At 45.1% G+C, this 27,223-nt stretch overlaps 1 protein-coding gene across 4 annotated transcripts in view; it reads left to right on the top strand.

The window, feature by feature from the left end:
- Positions 1-23,047, top strand: part of LOC138517003 (gastrula zinc finger protein XlCGF57.1-like) — a 132,759-nt gene extending 109,712 nt beyond the window's left edge. For all 4 annotated transcript variants that reach the window (XM_069632505.1, XM_069632504.1, XM_069632507.1 and 1 more), the window contains one exon: positions 19,162-23,047. In XM_069632505.1, the coding sequence (XP_069488606.1) occupies positions 19,162-20,345 (1,184 nt within the window). In that variant the 3' untranslated portion in view covers positions 20,346-23,047. The remainder of the gene's footprint in view (positions 1-19,161) is intronic.
- Positions 23,048-27,223: the final 4,176 nt, after the last annotated feature.

The raw sequence follows: 27,223 nt of genomic DNA, 5'->3' as shown, positions 1-27,223 counted from the left end.
TTTGCTTGTATTGGCTCCCTGCAGACTCTTCTAGCCCATTGACGTTGATATTTGTCCCACATCAGTGGTAACTTGTCTAAGACTTACTGCTGGGAAAGGCTTGTCTAGATTTCATTGGAAGATTTAGCTGTCCTCACATATTCTGAGAACCTGTTTAACCGTTTCCGTCCTTAAACCTTTCCTTTCTGCAACCTCAAACTGCAACGTATAACTAGTGTGAGTGTGATATATAGATGCCATTACCGTCCTTGTGATTGAAGGCACCTCAAGGTGTAGGAATTGAGTAAGAAAAATATCCATAGAGTATACACTGACTTTTTCAGAATTTGAAAAGCAATTTCAAAGTGTTTTTACATTGTTATAGGAATTGCCTTTTTAAAGATCGCTCATTTAAAAATTGATGTTGAATAAATAACTATTTAGAACAGAAACATTGAGTGTAAGTGTTACATGTATTTACATATTTTATTTGTACAGCTCTACAGCCCACATTTACCCCTCTTGAGGTAGGCCTGGCTGCTCAGTCACACTACCAACTTGTGTAGTACAGACCTATACCAAAACGTAGGTTACCGAATACCAAGCAGATAAGTGTTGTGTAGTCTTGCACAGTGTGACTGCACCAATTCTTACCTAACACAATGAACTCTGTCACTACATAGGCCCAAAGAAACTCACACACACTTGTAGTTACATTAAAATATACATTTATTTTATATACACAAGGCAAGGTAAGTAAATACTATTTAGACTAACCAACGCAAATAGAAAACATAAGCAACACTTTTCCAGGTGACTGCTTCAATAGTAGTGGCTTGCGCCAGCAATGAGCACAGTTAAATACAAGTGAATGGAACTGTCAGTCACTCAGATAATGTTCTGTTTGAATGAAAAAGGGTTATTCAGCACTTGCAATAGTAATCTACTAGTTTGTAATTACTTGTCAATGGTTCTAATACTTTAGCAATCCATTCCCATGCTAGTTAAGAGTTCTTCAAAGTCAGTTGAAGAGGGTTGCAAAGTCTTATGCGGCAGCAGAAAACGCAAAGATGATACTTTTTAGTTTTAAGTAGAATGCTTTAGTGGAATAGAAAGGTTAATAGGGACCTTGGAAAGGACTCTACCTATAGGTCAACACGCGGTTGGGCTTGGGCAAGGGATATGGGTGAACACCCAACCTTGGAATATAGTGCTCCAGCAACACGAGTGACAATTTGGATTGAGGAAAGTACTAACTTGAGCCCCACAATACCTTGGGTGTATTGAAGGAAATGCAGCCGAATTATTTCCGGTGCAGCAGCGATCTACCTGGTCTCCTGTTTCCTTCATCTGTGACGAATGGATGGACTCTGGAAGGGATGTTGCAGCAGCAGTCGCGAGAAAGGGCCCTCGGCGAGGCATTCTTCGGACTCCCATGTCGGTCTGCGGTTTTCGTGCCTTTTTACAAGCTCCAACAGTGAACGGCTACTCCCCGGTCGATCCGCCTTGATTCTGCAGCCCTGCACTCTGGTTAGGGGACTTTGAGGAGGGGGATCTTTTCTCTGGAGGTCTAACTGGAGCTCACCAGAATTCTGGGAGGAGTTGTGAACTGTAAGATGCTGCACTGCAATTGGTTTGCAGTCCCAGGGTATTGGCGGTTTGCAGCGTTGGAAGGTAACAGCATGTCAGGAGATGGCAGGTAGTCTTATGGCTAGTTGGTCCCACCAGCCAAAGGAAAGGAGTCGTCCTCTTCAGAGCTCCTCTGTTGATTAGAAAACTGGGTCAGGACAGCAGTGGTCTTTTTGCGGTTACTCTGGAAGGGTCTGCCGTCATCTCTGGTTGTCTTCTGTTCCAGTGGTCGACTTGCCTTCTGCCTCGGGAACCTCCTCTTTTATCAGGATTTCCCCTCTGCAAACTCTCCCAGCAGTTTACAGAAAAGGGTGGGTGGTTGTCTCAGGACAGCCACCCCCATTGGGAACTGGTTCCATTCAGGCACATCAGCAGACAAAGGGCAGGAGAGTGAAAGACTCATCCCCTGTTTCCTGTCCTCACAGACACACTGGAGCCTTGGCAGTCAAAACGAAGGGTTCCCGTCAAAGACAAAACTTGCATTCAGGACTCCTCCCCCCCCCACCTCTCAGGATGGTAGAAGGGCTAACAAAGGACACCCAATCAAGAAATGGCAAAAAAAGAAAGGAGCCTCCATGTTTGAACATATATGCAGCTGTGAATACAGTCTGTGGTGGAAAATTGCACAAAGGTCAGTAGAGCACACCCACTGCCACCGGCCATAACTATAGGGTTGTCAGTGTAGCCAAAAAGTTACAGAAGCAGAGAGAAGGTTGGGGTGTGCTGATCTCTCAAACGTAAAAGTTTAGGAAGGATGCAAAGTATCTGAAGTATTGGCTCACAGTATCACTGTCCCACAATTACATATAAAGGTGTTAACTAAATGCATGTTCATGATATTACACACCTCCCTTCCTTACATAACTATCGTTTTTTTTTCGAAACGCTTCAATTAATTAACAATAAAACTTAGAATCAACATAAAATTACTTTACACTCTTCCTATTTCAATGTAGGTTTACATACAATAACAGTATTGATAGAAACATTAATTATACTCCTACTTCACATAGTCCTGCAAATACACAGGTCTCCTGCTGACCCGTTTAGAGTGTGTATTGTGTTCATCACCACAACTTGTTTTGCCACTTTCCTCTTTAGAATTTCCCACACAACTTTTACTAACATTACCCATACTCCTTTTTTCCTTTGAACACTTGCACGCTTTGTTTACAGTGTTAGGGAGAATTCTCATTCTATGGCTAATTTCCCTCGCCTAGTGAGTCCCCTAACAGCTTTACTGGATTTCTGGAGTTTACTTTTTCCACTTGGTAAGAGTGTGAGCCTTTTTCCCACTCTTACATGTGTTTTGCCATGTGTATTTTTACTGTTTGTGTGATTGTGGGCTCTGGAGTACACCACTTCATGAGCCCCACTATTTTTGTGTTACACAACACCTTCAGTGCAGTGACACAGGGTTGTCTTTTAGACTTCCCACTGACTCCATTTTCTGGGGCTGACTACTGTCCCCAGAAAAGGTAAAGTTGCCATTAACTTTACATAGTCACTTTAACCACAGATCCAGTACACCCCATTTTATATGGAGTATTGGAAAGGGTTAATTCCTAGCCCTTTTAATCCGTCTCTCCTGGGGCTTTGTTTCGCTCCCTTAACATTGAGACTTGGCTGGTGGCAGTGTTATCTGCCCTCATTTATTTACCGCGATTATATTATATAACGTGGTCCTGTTTTAGGCTATTTTGGTAGCCCCGAACTTTAAACCTGCGTTACCAAATACTTTTTATTTTGGCTCTGGTTGGGTTTAATCGCCATTTCTTTTTGTTAAAGTCCTGCTTGTGTTTTAATTTGCGCAGCAAACCAGGTTTGCCTTCTTTGTTCACCGTCTTTTGGCATGCTTCTCTCAAGAAGCCCCCTTTTGGCACCTGGGTTTCTGGGTGGGCTGAATGTGAGGGAGGGGTGTAGTCACCCCCTGCACAGGGTATCCTAGGAACCCCAAGTCGCACGTTGTCATGATTGGCTAAGGTGGTTGTCCGGGCCCTGCTGGGTGATTGAGAGCCAGGCTCTGTGAATGTGTGTTTTCGCATAAAAGGCAGGACTCTTGGGCTGAAGGTCATTCGCCACTGGAACTGCAAGGATCTGAAGAAGACGGCTGCTGCAACTACCAAGTCCCGGTGGAGCCCTGCTGCAGTCCTGAGCGATCTACCCTTCGACGACAAGGGAAGATCCACTCTGGAGTCTTTCTTTGAGCTTGGTGGGATTAACCAGCTAGTCTTCCACAGGCAAAGGACCCTCTTCTTGGTCGAAATCGCTGCACACAGCTGCAGTGGTCTCGATAGCCACCTGAAGAGCCTCTCCTGTTTTAAAGGAGCGCACCTTTTATTCACTGCTTTTGCTGCTGCTGGCCTCATCCCTGGGTAGTGCAGATCGCTCCAGACGTCGTCCTTCTTGTCCCCACGACTGAAGTCCCAGGAACCGTGAGTCTGCAGGAACTACCAGGAACAATTGCCGTGGCACCAGCTCTTCTTCACTTGAATAAGGTACTGTTTCCGACCTCGGAAGTAGGGTGAATCCCTTTTCTCCTCACCAAAGGCTTTTCCTTATCTTCCTTCCCTCTTATAACTTTTGCTTCCTCTTGTGACAATAACCAAGTACTCCTGGCAGTCTCGGATCGTGAACTGTACGAACTGTGTGATCCTCGACAACAGGAACCCTGTTCCACTTGACACTGGTGCAGACCTATTGACTTTTATTCACTTGTAGGGAAGTGTCCTAAAGTATTGCCTATGATTTTTATCCCCAACTCTCTTGTATTGATTCATGTGCTAAGTGTGTTTTAACTCCGGTGACATTTCTTTCCGTGGGCACGAGCATCTTTAGTAAGACTGAACTGTCATTACTGTCAAAAAGTGATCGCATTTGTCCCCCCGGTAACGTCTTCGTTTCACAACACCGGTCTGTCAAAACCAAAGGTACTTACCTTGAATTGTGCTGCACAAAGTGAATTGGTTGTGTGTAGTGTATTTTACGTGTGGTTTTACATTAATAGAAGTATTTTATGAACAGATGATCTAGAAATAAATGTACTTTTACTTTTCAACCAAAAACCTTGAGTCAGTGTTTGCTTGAGTCACAGTAATTGTGTTCCTTTGTGTAATTTCCACTACTGCTCATTTGCTTTGATAAGTCTGGCTGCTCCACTACTGCTACCACTTGAACAGTGTAGTACAGGCTTGTACCAAAGGTGAATTGTATTACCACTTGGTCTTGTGTGTAGTAGTCCCTAAGGGCACTGCACAGGATTCTGCCTAACATACATTCCAGACCCTGCCATCTGAAACTTACACTGCTCCATGGAATCTTTCCACAACTTTTGTTACAGGTGACCATTTCACCAAATTACCCATGGAAGGCAGTTTTATTCTCACTAAATCACCTACCTTCACTTCACAAACTTTCACTGCTTTTCTCACATCATAGCGTTCCTTGTTGGCTAATTGCTTATTCGTAATCTTCCTTTCAATCTCCTTGAAATCGAGCTCCTTTTTGCACGCTCTGCCCAACCATGGTGGACAAATCCTTGTATTGTGCTTTCTACTTATAAGCATCTCAAACGGGGATATCCCTGTAGTAGTATGAGGTGTGAATCTGTGTGCCACTATAGTGTCTTCAACTGCTTTCTTCCAATCTGTTTTATCCTTCAAGGCACACCTAATACTATTTTTGATGACCTTATTGAACCTTTCCACAATTCCATATGTTTGTGGATGACAAATGGAACTGGTTTTGTGCTGAACCCCATTTTCTTTTTAAAAATGTGTCATTTCCTGTGATATCAATTGTACCACATTATCTGTAATGATGGTAGTGGGATACCCTTCCCTCTTGAATATGTCATTTAAAAATCTAATGATCTCTCTGGAGCAGATATGTATTACCCATTTCACTTCCACCCACCTGGAAAGCATATCAATTAAAACAATGCAATAATTCAAGTTACTGCTGCTCCTTACTGATCCCACAATGTCCAGAACCACCCTCTCCCACCGTATGGTAGCTACAGACATTAATGTCATGGGCTCCTGCCTAGTAATGTATCCCTTTGCAGAATCATCACAGGCACAGCACTCTCTGGTTGCTCTTTCTATTTCAATGGCCAGGCCAGGCCACCAATAGTCTTGTTTTACCAACTGTTTCGTTTTTGTCATGCCCTGACGCCCTTCGTGTGCTATCTCCAAAATGTTAGTTTGTCACCTCTCATTACAAATTTGTCATTCATATGGAATTCATCCTACACTTTTCTGACCGCTTCCGGTAAATACCCACCCTTTCCTGACTGCACTTCTCTTGACTCCCTCACAAATGCATTTTTTCAATTTGCATAAAACTTAGCTGATTACGTTGCCTTTCCCAGTCCTTCAGATACCACTTCTTGAGTCACGTTGTACTACATCATCATCATCATCATCATCATCATCACATTCATCAGAGTCTATAATTTGTTAACCTCGATAAACAATCTGCGCACTTATTTTTAACTCCTGGAAGATATTCAACATCCCAATTGTATTCCTGCAAATTTGTGCACCATTTCCTAATCCTGGCCGACACTTTATCTAAACCTTTGTTATAATTTTTTTTATAGGTTTGTGATCTGTCTGCACCACAAATTTGGTGCCCCACAAAAAGGATCTACATTTTTCAATGGACCATTTTATAGCTAGTAACTCCTGTTTAGAATAATTGCATTCTGCCGGTTTGAGTACTCTGGAAGCAAAATGCACCCTTCAACCTGTGGTAATACTGCACCTACACCTTGATTGCTCGCATCAGTGGTGAGAATGCTACCTTTATTAGGATTGAAAAACTTCAAAGTAGGTGCAGCATTGAGATCCTTCTTGAATTCCAACTCACATTCTTCATCCCATACAAACCTTACATTCTTTTTTGCTAACTTCCTCATATTGAAACTCTTTCTAGCTAAGTCTGTAATAAATTTGGCATAATATTCTGCCATTCCTAAAAATTATGACTATCTTTAGTGTCTGGACTGGGAAAACCTACGATAGTATTAACCAAATCTTGTTTGGGCTTTATGCCTGTCTCAGAAATGTCATGTCCCAAATACTGTATGTGATCTGTTGTATTTGTATTTCTCCTTACTGAGCGAAAGACCAGCTTCTCGAAAAAATATTTAACACTTTGTACATTCTATCATCATGTTCCTTTTTGTCTTTCCCATAAACTAAAACGTCATCCTGAAAGCATGGGACACCTTCCATATGATGGAATCAATTGTACATTATATGTTGAAACACTGCAGCTGCAGAGATTAACCCAAAGGGCATTCTCCTACATTGAAACAAACCTTCACTTGTAATAAAAGCTGGTACATTCTTAAACTTGGGGTGCAACACAATTTGATACGCAGACTTGAGGTCAAGCGTGCTCATGACCTTTGGATCCCTAATTGAACCCAACATTTCTGCTATATTTGGCAAAGGATGTCTATCAGGAATTATGCATTTATTTACTGAGCTAAGATTAATACAAAGCCTAAGTTTCCCATAAGGTTTATGGACTACAACCAGAGGCGCCACCCATTCAGAAGATTCAACTCTCTCAAGAACACCTTGCTCTACCATCTTTTCCAATTCCTCTTTTACAGCACTCCTGATAGCCATTGGCACTGGTCTTACTTTATGTACAACAGGAACCGCATTGCATTTCATTCGTATTTCATGTCTAAAGTCTCTTAAACTTCCCAGTTCTTCCCTGAAAACTGGATGATGTTCAAATTGTACCTCTTGATCTATAGCGTACACCATTTCATCTGCATTGGGGTGTAATCTTATTTTTCATCTCCTCTGAGGAGACCAGCTCAACAAAGGATGAAGACCCCTTTTTGACACGTATACTTTTCCCTTTGCTGTTATGTCTTTAAATTTCATGGTCGACCAAAACCTGCCTTCTAATTCAGTTTGTTTACCCCCATAGGCAACCGGCTTCACATCAATATCTGTTAATGCAATACTATCTTTGAAATGTCTATCAAATATTAATCTTGGTAACAATGTATACTTGGCACCAGAGTCAATGACTATCTTAACTGAATTACAAATCTGTATGTCAGCCATAGGTTTTTCTAAACGCGCATCAGTCTTCCACTATATTGATGTCTGAATTCTCAATCATAAAGGTATATTCTTCAACATCATCACATAACTCATCAACACATTCAATGTTTTGGTTTTGCAACAGTTTGTAAAGCGTCATTTCCTATTACACCTTTTGCACATTTCTTTTAACGCTGGACACTTATCACTGCTAGCAATATGATATATGCTACAACATCCTAAAACATTTCCTCTTATGATCGTTCACATCCCTTTTTTCATCGCTTTCCTTGAATTTTGGCCCTTTTATTTTCTTTCATATGCTTGATCTTTCTTGTTTCTTTCTAGTAGTTTTACTGTTGACTTCTTGTGTATACAGTACTTCTGGAACATTAGCCACATTTAGTTTGTTTCTTCTCTTTTTTTCCAGTTCCTTTAAACATCTGTTTGTATGTTCCACTTCCTTTGCAATCCTGAGAACTTCATCCAATGAAGGATTGCCTTTGGCCCATAAGGCATCTCTTACCTTACGGTCCTTACATTCCAACATAAACTGATCACGGAGACGGTCTTCCAAATTTGATCTAAAATCGCATGTACTGGCTAAACCGTGTAGTGCAGTGATGAATTGTTCTATTTCTCCATGTTCTTGTTTTCGCTTCTCGAAATGGTATTTTTCAAGAATGACACTAATGGACTTTTCATAATGTAGATCAAGCATTTTTATATACTTGTCATAGTCAGTCAACCCCACAGACCCCTGATCAGATAGTGCAGACAGGTTCTCAAACTGTTCCTGACCATAGGTTCCCAAACAATGAATAAGTAGACATCGCTCCTCTCACTGGAGAAATTGAGACCATGCGCTGCTAACACATAATGATCAAAACGCTTTTTCCACCGTTTCCATGGCACAGGAGGTTCACCTTTGGTGTCTAAAAAGTAGTTAGGAGGCGATATGCCTTGCATAACTGGCAGAAGTTGCTGATAACAATTGTTTAAATGAGGTTTGAGAAAAATCTGTATATAGTATATTTGTTTAAATTATGTGAGATGCGTGGTCCTTCTTGATACTTTATTTCTGATGTTTGTTAATCTGCTTAGAATCACATGCTGTGCATAGGTCCGACATCCAGTGGTCACTGCGGAGTATTGCATTTTGTTTTTCGTAGTCGAAAAGGGGACGTCGACAAGGCATGTCTGAAACACTATCCCTATAGTGACGTGCGTTGTACCCACAATCCCTCACGCGTCAAGGTCCCTCAGATTGTTTTTTTCCGCCCAGCTTCTGGTCGCCTTCACGCGGAGCTCCTCGAGAGACATTGCAACTCCTCGACCTTTGGTCGTTTTTTCTCTAATATTAATAATCCCTCCCTCGACGCAGTTGTAAGCTGTTCTCCGCCGAAAAGAATCTTCGACGGAGGGTCGAGCGGAAGAAATCCTTCGGCGCTGCCGAACACGTGGCCTGGCCTCGCAGGCCATATACAGTAGGGAGAGTGGGGTTGTGGGACATCTCTGGGTCTTTTCTGAGAATGCCTTTCCCTTTCCCCTTCCTTTCCCTTGGGGTGTTTATCGCGATTTATTGCCTCGGCTATGGAGAGGACACCGTTTAGGTTTTGCCCACTTTGTAAAGGCAAATTCACTTGGAAGGACAAGCACTCACGGTGTAACCGCTGCTTGCCCCTCGATCACAAGGAGGAAAGGTGCGCGGCTTGTCGGCTTCTTAAGCCTAAAACTCTAAAAGACCGAAGGGTTAAAAGGTGGGCGGCCTACGCGATGTCGAAGGCCGAAGGTTCACCCGCCGCTGCTACCACCGACAGTGACGAGGAACGCGATAACACGACCTCCGCTACGGAAGTCGAAACCCCCTCTAAGGAGCGCTTACGCGCTTCGTCGTCTGTCCCCGGCCCCGACGGGCTCGGCTCACGCCCTGCTTATGGGGATGAACACCCCGGCGACACAGACGCACACAAAGATCCACATAAACACACAACCCACGGCTCTTCTTCGACGAAGTCGAAAAGACCTTCGGCGCCCAAGGAGACGCAGGTTCCACCGGCGGCCTCCTCGGACCGTTCGGGTTCGAAGCCCCTCTCGCAACCGCAGCCGCGACCTGCGACTGGGCTTTCGGCAAACAAGGGCGCTGCCACCAAACCATCGGCCGGTGCGCATCAACTGAAAGCGCAGACCGCCGTAGAGCGTTCGATACCCATAGCGTCGAAAACTCAAGCTTCCGCCGACAAACGAGTCGCCGATAGCTTAGCAAGGATCGCTGTAGCCGACGCCCAAAAGCGTACGCCGAAGATTACGTCGAGCGTTACGCATAAGTTAAAGGATACGCCGAAAAAGCCCGAAGGGAAGCAGGGACTACCCCCTTCAGTCAGGGAGTCTCCCGACACACCTGAAGGTTTTTCGGAGGGCGACGGGACACTTTCCTCGACGCTTTGGGAGAGGTCGAGCCATTTCGAGTTAGATAACCCTATGTTTCCCCCGCCAGACCGCTCTGGGGTACCCCATGAAACAATGGAAAGACTCCACCTCTGTATGGAGAGGATGGAAAGGTTCATGAGCACCCAGGCCTCTCAAACTCACAAGAGGACCAGAGAAGGGCCTCAGGAGGACCCCAGGGCCAAAAATCCGAGGCTAGTCGATCCCCAGCTGGACACAGCCTCAGACTTCCAAGATGTATATGACCTCACTGGGGAGGAACAAGACTTCGAGGAAGATGATGATTTCATGGACAATGAAGAACAGAACCAGGAGGAATGTCTGGAAGACAGAACAGACATTATAGAAGAAGGCTTCGGGGTTAACCCAGAAGAGGGACCTTCACACCCCTGGCAATCACCATCAGTGTATTCCGACACTGATGTCCTAAACCTAACTCCTCCGGACAATTCTCCAGTTAGGAACACGTCTCCAATTGACGATCAGCCCACGTTCAATGCACTGTTGCGCAAAGCAGCAGCGCATTTCGAACTCGACACCGGGGAACTCTCTCCAGAATTGGACTTTGTAGAAAGAGTGATTAAAGAAAAACCCCCGGTCAGCCAGACCATTCCACTCCTCGCTTCAGTGAAGAGAAGGATCATACCTTCGCTGTCCACTCCCGCAATGATCAGAGGGGTCAATCCACGGATTGAAAAACTTTTCACTCCTTCACCCTCAGACCCCCTCTACATTAGGGGACATTCCATTCCGGATTCCCTAGTGGTATCTAATACTAGAAAGAGGGCAGGGGTACCACTTTCCACCAGTGAGGCACCCCCTGACAAGGAGGGCAAGAGGCTATATGCCCTTGCAAAAAGAGTTACTTCCTCGGCTGCCTTCTCAGCAAGAATTGCCAACAACAATTCCTTGCTTGCAAGCTACGCAGACGCGCAGTGGGCCAAACTGCGAAAAGACGCCGAGGAAGCACCGGAGCCTTTACGTACGCGCCTACTGTCAACTATTGGCGAAGGAACCCAAGTGAACCAGAGCATTGTTAAAAACTCTCTGGACGCGGCAGAAACAGCAGGACGTTCCTTGGTACAAGGAATACTCCTAAAGCGCCATGTATGGCTGCGCAACTCAGGCTTTAAACCAGAGACACAGGCGTCTTTGATAAATAAACCTGTCGAGGACGCTAACCTCTTCGGAAAAGCGGTAGATGAAGCCCTAGAGATGGCTAAAAAAGAGTTCGACACTATCAAGACTCTTGACCAAATCTCTAAGCCCACTACCAGGCGCGGCTATGGCAACAAACGCTTTTTTCGTGGCCAACGCCAACAACAACAACAACAAAATCAACATCAGCAATACCCTGCCACCAATTACCAAACCAATAGTGGGCAGTACAGCCAAAGAGGCCAACGCCGGGGCAAAGGGAGGGGTCGGGGATCCACCCCCAGAGGCTCCCAAGCCCCCAACAACTCCAAGTGACGCGAAGATTCGCGTCCCCTCCCATGCAACACCGGTCGGGGGCCGGATAACATCCTTTCTTCCTGCATGGGAGGAGATAACGTCAGACCGTTGGGTACTGTCCACCGTAGCCCACGGATACTGTATCGAATTCAACAGTTCCCCATCCTACAGACCCCCGAGGGGACGTCGCATGACACCGGAACATCTTGCCATCCTTCTCCAAGAAGTACAACTACTGCTGGAAAAAGGAGCCATAGAGGTCGTGCCTCTATCTCAGGTAACGGAAGGTATTTATTCAGTGTACTTCCTTGTACCCAAAAAGGATCTAACCATGCGCCCTGTATTAGATCTGCGCCCAGCGAACAAGTTTATCAAACCCCAAATGTTTCGTATGGTAACCTTACAGGAAGTAATCCCACTGCTTTCTCAGGGAGATTACATGACAACATTGGACATGAAAGATGCATACTTTCATATTTTAATGTTGCCAGCGCACAGAAAATACCTCAGGTTCATGATAGAGGGCAAACACTACCAGTTCAAAGTGCTACCCTTCGGCATAGCATCAGCACCAAGGGTATTCACGAAGGTGCTGGCAGTGGCAGCGGCCCACCTGCGCAGGTTGTCCATCCCAGTTTACCCTTACCTCGACGACTGGCTCATAACAGGGGATTCTTACGAAACATGCTTCTCCAATACCCAAAAGACAGTAGACCTTTTGTTCCAGTTGGGCTTCTCCATCAACGAAAAGAAGTCCAGTTTAGACCCCAGTCAAATCAAGCAATTCCTAGGGGCTCTAATTCAAACAAAGGACGGCCTCGTCTTCCCCTCCAAAGAGAGGGTCCAAAACATGCTGTTTCAAATCCCTCAATATGTAACCGGTCGAGAGGTGACGGTACGCAAAGCAATGCGCTTGCTAGGAATGATGGCGTCGTGTATTTATTTGGTACCTCACGCGCGCCTGCGCATGCGCCCAATGCAAGAGTGGCTCAACAGCCAGTGGTGTCAGGCCAGCGGACTATGGGAGGATCTAGTTGTGGTCTCGCAGGCCTTAGTTCTCTCGCTACGGTGGTGGACAAAGGAAAACATGGAAAAAGGGAAACCCTTTGCCACACCCGCGGCGGAAGCCACTCTAACCACAGACGCATCCCTCACAGGATGGGGGGCGCACCTATCCCATCAGACTGCTCACGGAGTGTGGACTCCGAACGTAGCATCCAAACACATAAATCTACTGGAGCTACTAGCTGTGTTCAAGGCGCTAAGAGCCTTCCAGGAACACCTACAAGGCAAAACAGTAATGGTCCTTACAGACAGCACCACAGCCATGTACTACATCAACAAGCAAGGGGGCACCCACTCTCCAGGCCTGTCCAAGCTGGCCCAGAATATATGGAAGTGGGCTCTCAAACAGGACATGTTCCTACTATCACTACATGTACCCGGGGAACTCAATCTGCTAGCAGACAGTCTCAGCAGAAATTTCCCCCTGCCCAAAGAGTACGAATGGCGCCTGCACGAAGACATCGTCTTCGACGTCTTCACACAATGGGGATTCCCAGAAATAGACCTGTTCGCAACCCTGGAAAACTCACAATGCCTAAGTTACGCCTCCAGATACCCCCAGAACCAATCCAAGGGGAACGGTCTGTCGATGCAATGGTCAGGGAAATTTGTTTACGCTTTTCCCCCGACTCCCCTTCTCAACAAAGTGGTGCACAAGATGCACCAGGAACAAGTGACCATGATACTAGTGGCCCCATTGTGGGCACGACAACCATGGTTCGCTCACTTGATGGAGATGTCTCTATCCCCCCCAGTAAAACTCCCCTGCCCGTACAACATGCTGTCTCAGGACAAAGGCAGGACTCTGCATCCATGCCCCCAGAACATGAACTTAGCAGCTTGGCTCCTGAGATCATAGAGTTCGGACATCTACAACTCCCGCAAAGATGCATGGACATCCTCAGGGAAGCCCGAAAACCGAACACTCGCCACTGCTATTCTAGCAAGTGGAAAAGATTTGTCATCTGGTGCAGGAGTAAAAGCATCAACCCTATTGACTGCTCTCCCACACATGTGGTCCTATACCTGACCCACCTATTGGATTCAGGTCTAGTGTTTAACTCCATTAAAGTCCACCTAGCTGCACTTTCTGCATACACCACTTCCCAACTCAAAGTGTCGTGGTGGAGGATCCCTGTTATAAAGGCCTTCATGGAGGGAGTAAAGAGGATACACCCCCCGATAGCTGACCCAGCTCCCGGATGGGACCTTAATGTGGTAGTTACCAGACTCATGGGCTCTCCATTCGAACCCATGCACAAAGCATCTCTTAAACACCTCACGCTTAAGACTGCTTTTTTAATAGCTATCACCTCCATCAGGAGAGTAAGTGAACTTCAGGCTCTTTCTATTCTAGACCCCTTCGTTACAGTTCACAAAGATAAAGTGGTTCTACGCACTCACCCTAGATTTGCTCCGAAATTTATTTCTAAATTCCACGTAAACCAATCTATAGAACTACCAACGTTCTTTCAAAATCCTTCCAATTTGGGAGAAAGGACTCTGCACACACTAGATGTACGCAGAGCGGTCATGTTCTACATGGAAAGAACCAGACCACTGAGGAAGACTAATCAGTTCTTCGTCTCGGTGGCAGCAGGAAGAGAAGGAGATGCAGTTTCAAAATCCACTATTTCTAGATGGATTGTTCAATGCATCACTCTCTGCTATACTCTTGCTAAGAGAGAACTGCCCTTTAGGCCAAGAGCACACTCTACTCGAGGCACGGGGGCATCCATAGCATTCATTGCAAATGTTCCCCTTGAGTCCATCTGCAAAGCGGCTACCTGGAGTTCTGTGCACACCTTTACAAAACACTACTGTCTAGATACACACTCTAGATCTGACTCCCAGGTGGGACAGGCAGTATTACGACACCTTTTCTCTACTGTTCCTTCTCATAACCCACCGCCAACTCCGGGTACTGCTCGCTAGTCTATGCACAGCATGTGATTCTAAGCAGATTAACAAACATCAGAAGAGAATGCATTACTTACCGTAAAAGCATTTCTGATGATTGTATCTGCTTAGATTCACATGCGCCCGCCCTTCCTCCCCGCTCGGATGGAAGGAACATAGACTTCCTTTATATATCTCTCTCTTTTCTGTACTCACTCACGTCTAGAAGGCTCCCTCAGGGCAGAAAAATACAAACAGAGGGACCTCGACGCGTGAGGGATTGTGGGTACAACGCACGTCACTATAGGGATAGTGTTTCAGACACGCCTTGTCGACGTCCCCTTTTCGACTACGAAAAACAAAATGCAATACTCCGCAGTGACCACTGGATGTCGGACCTATGCACAGCATGTGAATCTAAGCAGGTACAATCATCAGAAATGCTTTTACGGTAAGTAATGCATTCTCATTCTTGCAATGGAATGTTGCCTCTATTAGTGGAACAGATGTGATGTTCCCAATATATATTTGCTTTTTCTCTTTCTTGTTATTTTGTTATGTGGCTGACTGTAATGATATAATTGATAATATGATGGTGATGGAAGTGTAACAATTGTTGCAATAGTGTTTGTTTCTTTATTAATTGTTCCGTACAATTTGGAAGCCCAATCGCCTTTAAAAAACAACTAGAAACACATTGCTCAAATATTATTATAATATATATGCAAGTGTTAAATTACAGTCAAACATCCGCTCATGTTCCAAATTAGTTCTATTATCCCACTTTGAATATAGATAAAATTCTCACCGGATTGTACTGCTGAGCAAGCGTTGGTCTATTGAAGACAGTTATATATCCAAGTAAACTTCATTGGCCTTTTTTTTTTTTTTTTTTTTAAAAAGTGGCACTTGTGATTGCAGACTCCTGGCCTACATGAATTATGTTCTGTACTTGATCCTTCACACAAGTAGTGTGATAGTTTCTGCTCTTCAGTCTTTTGACTTCACAATCTGTTCAATTGTGGTTTTCCTGGAGTTCAGTTTATTCCAATTGGTGACCAATGTTACCTGGCTTGCAGGTAGTGTTAAATCCAGTGTGAATGAACAGCTACTCGGTGGGTTTGCTGTTCTAAGCCAAACAACATCCCATCCTCTTCGCCACTGAAGTATTGGCTTACACAATATTGTAGATAAATTGGTTTCTCCAGCATGGGGTCTGGCATGGATTCACATGCTCATAAATATTCCCTGTCAGGCTGGGAATTCTCGGTAAAGAAAAAATCAGTATCAGTTTTGTTTCTGATCTGTCTTTCTTAGTAACCAATCACTGGTCTCTGGTTCATACTGCCCCCAGCCAATGACTGCTCTCTCCCTAAGCCCCTCCCCTGGCAGCCATCCTCAGATTTTTACCGCACGTTCAAGTGTTGGGAGTCCTCGTGCTATAGCTCTCAAGCTTTTTCTGCGTTTTTGCGTTTTTTCAAAGAGTTTGTCTTTTTTTTTGTCAATCAAGCCTCAAGCTCCAGTGTTTCTACTTCTGGTCAACGGGGACCAGTTCCGGAATTTTCTACGCCCCTTAAGGGCGATGTTTCGTCGAGTTATGCTTCTTGGAGGATTCCAGAAGATCTGAGGCTTACCTCGTGGACAATGGCCCAGGACAAGGGGAGCTTGACGGCCGGATCCAAGCTGTTCAGTAATTGCCCTGGATGCGGTTTACAGAACGTTTTCAAAGAGGATGAGCATTCAAGATGTCTCTACTGCCTTCACAAAGACAAAATGACACTTGGAGAAGGACTGTGTGTTTTGCAAGGAATTGTCGGAACGGACTATGAGGGATTGTCTGATCCGCCTCGCCAGCTGGCTGGAGAAGGGCCCAGCAGGTGAGGAGAGCATTCATGAGCAAGTCAATCCATGCCAGACCCCATGCTGGAGAAGGAACAAGTTACTTACCTGTAACTGTTGTTCTTCAGCATGGGGCTGGAATGGATTCACATGTGAACCCTCCCTCCTTCCCCTCTGCGGCTCTTCACTTGTTCCTACTGCCACTTTACGTGCTACCAAATATGAGGATGGCTGCCAGGGGAGGGGCTTAGGGAGAGGGCAGTATGACCCAGACACCAGTGATTGGTTACTACTAAGAAAGACAGATCAGAAACGAAACTGTTGCTGATTTATTTATTTTTTCTTTTTCTTTACCGAGGATTCCCAGCCTGACGACTGGGAATATTCATGAGCATGTGAATCCATGCCCAGACCCATGCTGGAGAACAACACTTACAGGTAAGTAACTTGTTCCTCATTTAAGATCCATAGATAAACCCACCAGCTCCACCACAGCTAACAGTTCCTCTCAGTTCAGCATCCTTTCTCCTGGGTTCCACATTCTATATTCCCTCCTCTACTACATCACTGTCCCACAATTACATATAAAGGTGTTAACTAAACGCATGTTCATGTACTAAGATATTACAGTATCTCTCTTTCCTTAACAGTTGTTTTAAAGAAAATTACAGAATATAAAAGGAGAACCTAAAGGGCCCTCAGCAACACTGCACATGTGCTGTGTGCTGCAAAAGTGAGCCACTGACGCCTTTAAGAGCTATGGAGGAAAGTAACACACCATAAAATAAGGTAAAAACACATGAAGAACAGAGTTCCTACGGTTAGCGCAAATAAGAACGAATGAGGGGAAAAAGGCCCCCCTCATTCAGGAGAACAGGAAAAACGACCAGAAGTCAAGCAAAAAGTGCTAGGGCTCTCACTAGAAGAGGGGAAACTGATACATCTCCTTAACAGATGGGGCCTCATTCCGAGGCTGGAGGTAAGGGTTAACGGTCACCGTTAATGGCAACAGTGACCGTTAACACTTACCACCATATTCCGAGTTCCCTTTTGCGGGTTGGCATTTAACGCCTGCTTCTAGCAGGCGTTAAAAATCCAACCCGCAAAGGGACCTTGGAGTAAATTACGGCACCGTAATTTACGGTGCCGTAATTTACTCCTTCCCCATTTCCATTGAGCCCTATGGGGGCAGGAATGGGGATGGGGAACCGGTATGGTGAATGGGGAATTACTGGTCCCTCCAACCTTGGAATGGACCGGTAATTACTCCATTCACCATGCCGGATTTCCATGGAGTAAATAGCTCCATGGTTGCTTACCATGGTGCTATTTACTCCATGGATAGCGCCAGCCTCGGAATGAGGCCCATGGTCTTTGAGCATTACGGGACGATTCCACGGTTGGATTATGGTACACGAATGTGGTCTCTAGGAATGTATGATTATGTTGGATACAGTACAGATGTGTAATTGGGGCCTATGTCGCACCTGTAGTGGTGGCTACATTGGCTGTGGTTGCTGGCTCTACTTGCTGGAGGTGTGGGGTAAGGGATGGTTCTTATATACACACATATAGTGGGCTTGCAGCAAGGTATACCCTTTCTGGGAAAAGGTGGTGGACAAATAAACAGACCTACTGATATAAAGGTGCGGTTGTCAGTTGAGCACTCCCTGCAGGCTGTCATCCCAATGAGTAGAAAAAAGGTCTCCCAGCTACCAAGCTTGTGGCTTTATGATTATTGTTGGCAAAAAGGCATATAGCCATGGCTTTTGGTCTGTGATCGAAGTAAATTACGTGTTAATTTACTTCAACAAAATGACTTCAGATTTGTTTTTAATGAGGGTTACACTCCATACCCCAACATGACCACAGGCCCCTCTTATACCTCTTAACGTAAAAGTACATATGTAGCCTCACCCCTCCCCCCCACCATTCAAAGTAATTTTGTTGACGTGAATTGGCACATTGCGATTCACTTCAGCATAACGAGATACCATGGCTTGGAAGTCTACCACTGGGCCGAGATTTGTTAACTGGTTGGCTGATGTCAAAAAATTGATTGGTGCTGATATGGAAATAAGGAGTGGTGAACTGCAAAAAGGGGGAAGAGGCATGGGTGTATATATACACTCTGTGGCATGCTGTGCATCATTTGTTGAATGAACCTTTGGACTTGTACCCACCTTGAAGTTGTCAGCCTTTTGAGTGGTTGATTGAGGATCTTACGGATCATATCACTTTGTTTATGGATGCTGGATTGTACGTGAAGAATCAGAAATGTATGATGTTCATGATCTGCGAATGCTAGTACTGCATCGAGCGTCCTTAAGCTGGTTTCTATATGGATTGATCAGGTGAATGTTGGGTGAGCAATTTTGTTTTTGGAAATATGTGGGTAAATTGCAATTTTTGTGATTATGACATGGAAGATGTACTGTATCTCAGTTCTTTTTTTTTTTGTTGGTGTTATTACTCAAAGAAAGACAAATGAATACACCTAAATTAAAATAATACATTTGGTCTCTTCTAGGGTGGAGTCGCCCTGATAATATGCAACAGTGATTTGTGGGGGGGGGGGGGGGGCAAAGAGGTAATGGAGCAGTGCAGCTTTGTTTCTTGAATCAGTTAATTTTAGAATTGCTGCTTTTCATAATCTAATAGCAGCTGCCATTTGCACTTGTGTTGTGAACCTATACCTAAGCAAAGCTCTTGTTTCTCTGCTTAAAGCATCTCATATTGGCAGCAATTCTAATGCTTTCTTTTTGTTTTTCAGAGGACCAGACTGACACGGAAGAAACCTTTCCATGCACTGAATGTGATAAGCGCTTTTTTTATAAGACCAGTCTTCAGCGACACATGAGAATTCATACAGGACCAGTACCCCTAACGTGCACGGAATGCGGGGAGAGCTTTGCCTTTAAAGCACAACTTTTAAAGCATAATAAAATACATGTAGGAGAGCCCACCTTTCCTTGCACTCAGTGTGACAAAGTCTTCAAACTTAAGGGAAATCTTCAAACCCACCAAAAAATCCACACAGGAGAGAAACCTTTCACGTGCACAGAATGTGGTAAGAGCTTTACTCAAAAGGGACATCTTGTGTACCACCAAAGACTTCACACCGGTGAGAAGCCGTTCCCCTGTGTTGTGTGTGGAAAGGGTTTCAGCCAAAAGTTAAGCCTTCAGAGCCACCTGAAGGTTCATTCAGGGGAGCGACCCTTTGTGTGTTCTGATTGTGGAAAGGGCTTTACTCTCCATTCAAGTCTTCTGTATCACCAGAAAATACACAGCGGGGAGGGACTTTTTACCTGTACTGACTGTGGCAAGCGCTTTGTTAAAAAGTATACTCTCTTGATTCATCAAAGAAGCCATACAGGGCAGCGGCCATATGTCTGCAGTGAGTGTGACAAGAGCTTCACGCTGAAAAGCAATCTTCAGAAGCATCAGAGAATCCACACAGGCGAGCGACCTTTCAGTTGCTATACGTGTGGGAGGAGATTCACTGAGAAGAAGTCACTTCTTAGCCACCAGAAAACTCACACAGGAGAAAGACCCTTTGCGTGCACTGAGTGTGGCAAGACCTTTGCAGAGAAGAAAACACTTGTAGTACACCAGCGAATCCACACTGGTGAGAAGCGTTTTTTATGCAATGAGTGCGGTAAGGGGTTTGCTGAGAAACAACATCTAGTCCTGCATCAGAAGAACCACACAGGAGAAAGACCATTTTTGTGTGCCGAATGTGGGAAAACATTTGTGACGAACTCGCGACTTATGGTACACCAGACAATACATTCAAATGAGATACGTTTCGCATGTACTAAATGTGATGAGCGGTTTGCTACCAAGAAACAACTCACAAGGCATCTGAAAATCCACCAAGAGTATCAAAAGGGGTTTAAAAGTGATCCCCCAAAACAGGAAGAGTTAACTGTGTCTATTTCCGACATGTCTGTGTGACGCATTTACTCCGATCGTCTGAGGCCACACAGCCTCTTTTGGAATTCCTCATACACTCATAGATTGGCTGCTATGTGTGCGCGCATATACTCCCTATAGCACTCATTCACAGTTCACAACTTGAGGCAAACGCCTATAGATGACTTGCAGGCTCTCCCCTGAAACTAGCAAGACACCTGCTCACGCTTGCAGTGGAACCTCCCACCCCTCTGCTACTGTTAAATGTGTCCCCTGTCACACCTACCTGATCACTCTAACTTTCAGTGCACATTCGCCTAGAGGGTAGTGATCTAACGCACTGCAGAATGCAAAGACTGCATTACTAACTGGACTAACAAGGATGTTAGGATTGGGTGGGTGGCACAGACACAGTACTTGGCCAATCTGAAGAAATGGCCCCCAAAATCAATTACTCAACTAGCATATACATGTTCTGCTGGCATGACCTTTAGTCTATCTGCTTAAATCCACCTGAGCTTTGATAGTACACTGCAGTATTTCCAATTCCCTCCTATCATTGATGCATTTCTTTTCAAAGGTATGCATCAGTGTTAAGTTTGATATGGCCAGAGTTAATTAAACTTGCCAAAAGAGCACCACAACTCCTAAATGATAAGAATCGATCACATGTTACGATTGTGAATAAAGGGGGAGGGAGAGTGGGCGTGGCAAGAGCCCAGAGTAGTTGCATCCCACTAGTCCTGCAGCAGTGCCACCCTGCTCTTAATACCACTCGACATTGACCAGACCAGTGTGGTTTAGGACTTCGCTCCACCTTTTTGCTTAATGTGGACAGATTGCCATGGACTGATTTTACATTTCATGTCCAGCCTTCCAGGGAGATTCTTATAAATTAATTGGCTCTTCTCTTCATTAGCTGTGATCATCGCTTGACTCCAATGTCTGAAATTGGGTCTTGCCGCCATTCTGTGGTTTGATTGCTGGCTACTCTATTGGCCCTTCTTTGAGGCGTTGTTCTCCTGCCCTACCCCCCCCCCCTCCCGTATTACTCTTGTGCTGCAATCCATCTGAGCTCATTGGAGCGAACCTAGTGCTTGATATCGTGCACTGACATTACTCTATACATATGTGGTGCTGTCGCCCTGTAGATTTTCTTGGCAGCGTTTGAGACGGCCCTACTTATCCTTTAGGTTACTGATGAAATGGTGGAGCTCGCCATCTGCATGCTCCCCTTTTCTTTGCATTCCACGGATCTTTACTCTGGGAACATCTTATTCGCTGGGGAAGGGATGGTGCTGATTGGGATGGGCTAGATTCACCTTGCGACTGAGTGGAATATTTGTACTCCAGTGTCCTGTTGCTTGAAAACCTTAAAGTTTGAGTAAGGAGGGTAGGGTGCCTTCATGATGTTACATTTAATTAAATTGAGCGGACCCGCTACCAATTGGAGAAAATGTATGTTATTCTAATGGAGGTGATGACTACTAAGCACTAGGTGTATCCAATGCACATAGATGATCATATGACAATAGTATTCTCTAGTAGGAGACCAGCCATGAGAGCTGCAGATTCACTTTGCAAGTAGCAGATGTTGGTTCCATGCCTAAACCCAGCAAAAGGTTGCCGATAATCCTTCCACAAAACAAACGACTGTGGGATTGGCCACTTACACTTCAGAGTACAAGAGCTATTTCACTAGGGATTCATTGGTGAAGGCAGAGTAACCGCCTATAACTGGGTAAAATGTCCTCCCGTCCACCGGAGTTGTGGACGTTTGCTGGGGACTCTGGTGGACCTAATTCAGGCAAGACTGGGTTTTCTTGGGGGTTGCCTCAGGAAGTTATTCTAAATTTCGCTTTTTAAAACTTTATTACATATTAAGGCATAATATTGAAAAGGGGCCTGGCTCCACATGTCTAGCATTGCTGATCTGGTTTCTGCCAGAGGTCTGAACCTGTGTGAATAGTGGTTGTGGCATGTGATTCTCTGGCTGGTAGCGATTTAACCTGAGCAGTTGCTTAGTGAACAAAACTCATCATGCTGGCAGTTTGCCCTAATTACTCCTGTCCTTGGGGTGCCTCTTGCATGGGGTATCATCGGAACATGCGCCTTTTCTCTCTCTACAATGAAGAATATGGTTGCTCAGCTGAGCTTGTTCTGTATGAGGGTCTTCTGCCATGTAGACCCCTCCCCCCTTATTTTTTATCAGTAATAGTTGAGTTCATGTTTGACCAGTGCTTGGAAATTGGAGAAAATCCCCTTTAATGTTAATTCCTCAGGCTTTTGAAATGGAGAATGCAACCCTTTTATAAGGCTGTTGGCAAGCAATCTTCTTTAGGGTGTAAATATGTTTTCGCCCCTCATACTGGTAACACTGAGTGGCTACCTTTAAGGTAGATTACCCCCTCCTGGGTTAATACGGGCGATCTACCGACGCAGTCTTAAGCAATTCCTTTTGAAACCTAGCCTCATATGTTGCCAACATATAGCTCCGGACTCTTGCATGATGCAATATTTACTTCCTTTATCAGAGTTAGATTTGTGCAGAACTTTTGACTTCTTGGAGCATCGCTGGGAAAGCTCTTGCATTTCAGGGAAATGTTGCATTTCATTAGAATCTGTGTTCTCAGCAAAATGATTCTGCTGATTGGGTATTTAAATATGAATGATTCGTTTTATATAAAAGTGTGTGCATTTGTTAATATCAAAAGCAGTCAATTAAATGTGCCTCCTAACTCTTCCATTGGCTCTGAAAATGTTTCATATCGGAATGGATTTTGTAGGCTCTATTTTAGCCCGGCAGCGAAAATGAGAACGTCTCCTACCTAGCACTCCACCAAACATCACAGATGCAAGCAAAGAAGCATGCTTTCAGACACTTCTATGTGGGGTTAATGCTCCAAAGTAGAGCTGATGCCGAATTTCAGTGGAGCCAGAACGACCGCAGACAAAACCCCCATCCTGTACTCTCTTCATCATGAAAACTAAAATGCAGTGGGGATGCGACTACAAGAGAAATGCGAGCTGAACTGGGTTGGTGTCCTAGTGTAATCTGGCTTCTCCCTTCTCTACATCTTCTAATGAGCACAATGCTGCAATACTGCTCAGCCCAAGACCTTGCATGATCCTCTGCCGGCTTCTTTGAAATGATACTGCAGCCATGCTTGACTTTATACAGTCTATTTTAATCTACTTCCGTAGCAATGTTGTCGGTTAGTTGGTTAAATGGAGAGCTCTGCATTTAGCTCGTGAGTTTGCCCTTTTGGTTGAACAACTGTTCAGTAACACACTGTGGTGTACTAAGGCACCCCTGCCCCCCAGTAGTCCTGGGCTTGACAGGCCCTCCTGGGCTAGACCTTTTTGTGCACTAGTTTTCACATTGTTGACCTTTAAATTGGAATTCCTCTTTTTACCTGATGCAGTGTCCACTGTGTCCCCTTCACCTCCCCTGCTACCACTTGTCTTTCCTAATCTTCCTATCCTGAAAATATTTCTATTTGCAATTTCACGTCCTTCCTTGAGCCTCTGCGTAGGACCAGGGCTAAACACTTCGGGGGGGGGTCACCAATTTGCATGGCTAGCCAATTGTTGAGAGTGAGGGCACAAACCCCAAGACTGTGGGCTGTAGTCTGTAGTCTGGCACTGTTCAGATGCTTGTCTGGAATGGTGTGGGTACTCTTCAGCGCTGTGTAGGTTAGCCCTTCTTGTGTGCTGTGTTCACTCGTCTCTGGAGGGGGATATAAGTAAACTCCCTCCCCTTAACTGCTTATCTGATGTACTGCTGGAAATCAGTAGCTGAAGGCCTTGCTGCTCGAAGGACAGATGCTGTGCAGCAGCATCCTTAGATGCGCCTCGATGCTGACAGTGAATCGTTGCTTCCCTAGAAGCCCAGAAATGGGAACTCCCTTTGCTGTCAGGACGTACAGGATTCTCTGCATTTTGGAGCCAAGTTTCCTCATCTTGAGATAACAGGCTGGCACCCTGGTTCCTTCTGATGCTTCAGAGATGTGAGCGGCACTGCTAAACTTGCCTCTCCGTCCTCCTGTAGGCTGGCAACTCTCCTATTCTACTTGGTAAGCAAATATTCAATAATCCTTCCTTGGGGTCCTCTATAACATACGCAGCCTCAAGCCAAAACTTTGGGGTTCTGGTACATTCAGCATGAATTGTTCAGTAATGTACATTCATGCTGGTACATTCGCCAAGGATTCATGCTGAGTGTACCAGAATTAAAGTCCATCAATTGTGGTATTGCACAAGTGTGGATGGATTACAAGAAACCTATTGAAACATTTTCTAGGTACGCAGTAGTAAAATATGCAAATGGACACTACAATGGGGCTACTAGGATAGAGTGTAAGCTATATGTCCAACAAAGGATGACTCCAGGTTAATCATTGAGACTGTTACTTATATTGAGACTGTTACTTATATTGACAAGTGTCATAATTTGGGTAGCTTTGCAGCACCATCACGGATGTATAGGCCTTAGTGCAGGAGTGTATAGGCCTCAGTTCTGCTTCAGCCATGAACTCTTCCCTGTTGGGGGGTGGAGGGGAGGACAGCTATTTGAATATCTGGACCTGTCTGAAGCCTTGCAGGAATGTCTCCAGATCTTCTGAAAGGTAGCATTGCACCCTTTCAGAGGAATATGCACGTGCCGGCTGAATTATAGCGATGTGCACTTGTAGTTGCAGGTATTCTTCAAAACGCCACTGCTTCCACTTTAGGCAATGCAACAAAGGCTTGCTCCTTGGCAGCGGAGAAATCCTATTCAGAAACCCGTCTACAAGTTTACTGTTGGTAGTGTTCGGCTGATTGCGCAATAGTCCAACCTCATGTATTTTAATCCAGAACAAACCTTCATCGAAGGACAGCTGCTACAGTTGAACATTGTGGCATTTAGGTAGGTTTTGTCCAGCAAATGGGAATCCTCTGCAAATTCCCCTATTGAACTACAGAAAGATTTCTTCTAAGGGTTTGCTGCCATGCTGGGGCACTAAAGGAATACAGAGTTTGATAACTGCAAAGCCAACACAATAATGCCGTTTGATCTGCCTAGTCTCTGTAGTGTGGCATGTGTAGGAACACTGGCTTTAAATGTGTGTCTAGAATATTCTTGTTGCGCATCTTTTTAAGTGCTAAAGTGAATTGTTTACCTGCTCTTGTAAACACCTGAATGTACATGCTTTCATTGTAATTAAGGTATTCCATGTTTGGACATTCTCTTCTTCAAAGTAATAAAGTGTGTGTTACAGCTCCCCTAGGACCTTTCCCTTCAATGCCTGACCAGTGCTTTCCAGTCTCCAAAGAGATTCCTTCCAAAGCAAATGCACAAGCCTAGGCGAAGGACTGCAAATGTAACAGCACAGCTATTAGTAAAATTAAAGTCGGGTCTATGCTTCTTTTAGACCTTAATCCCTAAAACATAGATGAAGAGGTAGAGGGATTATTGCCAGTACAGAAGAAGGTTTAAGTCCTTCTTGATGGTCCAACTACCTAGTGAGAAACAGCACCATGCTACTGGGTCAAGTAATGGTCTGTATCCATGGGCAGCCCCGACTCGCCTTGCCTGCAGCTGCCGCACCTGACTGTTGGAGCCCTGTTCTTCTGTAAAAAAACAGAGTGCACAAGGGGGACAGCAGGTGGCTTTGCCTCTGCTGCAGGCTCAGTAATCTGCCACGTAGTTACGTTGTGCTCCTTGCACTACTCTAGCAACACTTGCCACACTTGCACAAACTATCCAATGCCCCACCTTCTCCACAATTTACATCCACAATCTGCAGCTCAATCCTTGCTCCTGCTGGTTTCTTGGTCTAGCACCTCCCCATCACCTCACCCATACAACTCACACTTTCTGCTTCCTCTGGCTTCCTTTTAATTTGCCCCATCCCCCCCCCACGGGTTGGCACCTTATCCCTGGACATTCTGACCCTGTCCAGGATAGATGGTGTGTTTTCATGTTTAGGAAAATGGGGATAAGCCCCATCCACTTCGCCTACTTGTGTCTGTTGCGGAACATCAATGGTGGCCCCAACTTGGCAAGTACTCTAGTTTGCCTGCGGGCCGGCGTCCTTCAGTCCTAATGTTAAGTTGTGTGTGATTAAAGCAGGAGTTGGATTGTGATCAAGAATTTAATTTATCTAAATAGAAAGGTTTTCAGAAGTGAGCAGTCTGGTTCAACAGATTGGCTTAGTTCAGAAGAACTCCCTTTCCTAATGCAGGAGTTTAAATGTAGAACAGCTGAGACCCAAGAAAGAATACCTCCAGGTAGCTGTGACCAGAAAAAATAAGCTGTTAGCTGGAGAGCTGGAGACGCAAGACTGGCAAGGGGACGAGATGCAGTCTTCCGGGGAAGGAGAGAGAGCAAACATAACCCAGGAGCTGGCTACTCTGAAGCTCCTTTACCAAATAGACGTAGGAGCGTCTGAACTGTGTCCACAGCAATGCCTGGACCAGCGGTGACAGCGAGAAGGATGCGGAACGCTGCAAACAAGAAACCGAAGCAAAAACTAGCCCAGCGGTTACCAGAACCTTAGGAAGGAATCCTTCAGCTGTGAGGAGCCTGAGGGCATCCTCACTTCTTTTCCCCTCTGGTCCTCCTCTCAGGTGGCCAGGGAAAGGCCATCGCTTTTGGATTCCAACCCTGGCAGTGGATATTCGAGGTAGGATCACCTGGGTGGAGGGAACTTTGGGAGAGGACGTCTTTGGGTGAGACATGGTATCCCCCTTAACCATGTCAAAGTGAACTGAGCTTAGGGCCTTTTAGTAACATGCATGCAATGGATGGGATCACCCAGAATAACTCCAAGTCCAAATAACCGAACCAACTCCGGAAGATGGAGAAGTACTGTTTTATTAACAATTATCTAAAATGGGGAGTTTCAACAAACATCAATGGACAGACGCTCGTTTTC

Source organism: Ambystoma mexicanum, chromosome 6q, assembly GCF_040938575.1.
Source record: "Ambystoma mexicanum isolate Mex_15411 chromosome 6q, UKY_AmexF1_1, whole genome shotgun sequence".
In the NCBI taxonomy this organism is placed as follows: domain Eukaryota; kingdom Metazoa; phylum Chordata; class Amphibia; order Caudata; family Ambystomatidae; genus Ambystoma; species Ambystoma mexicanum.
Note: the sequence above shows the minus strand (reverse complement) of the source record. Positions and strands in the feature narration are given on the sequence as shown.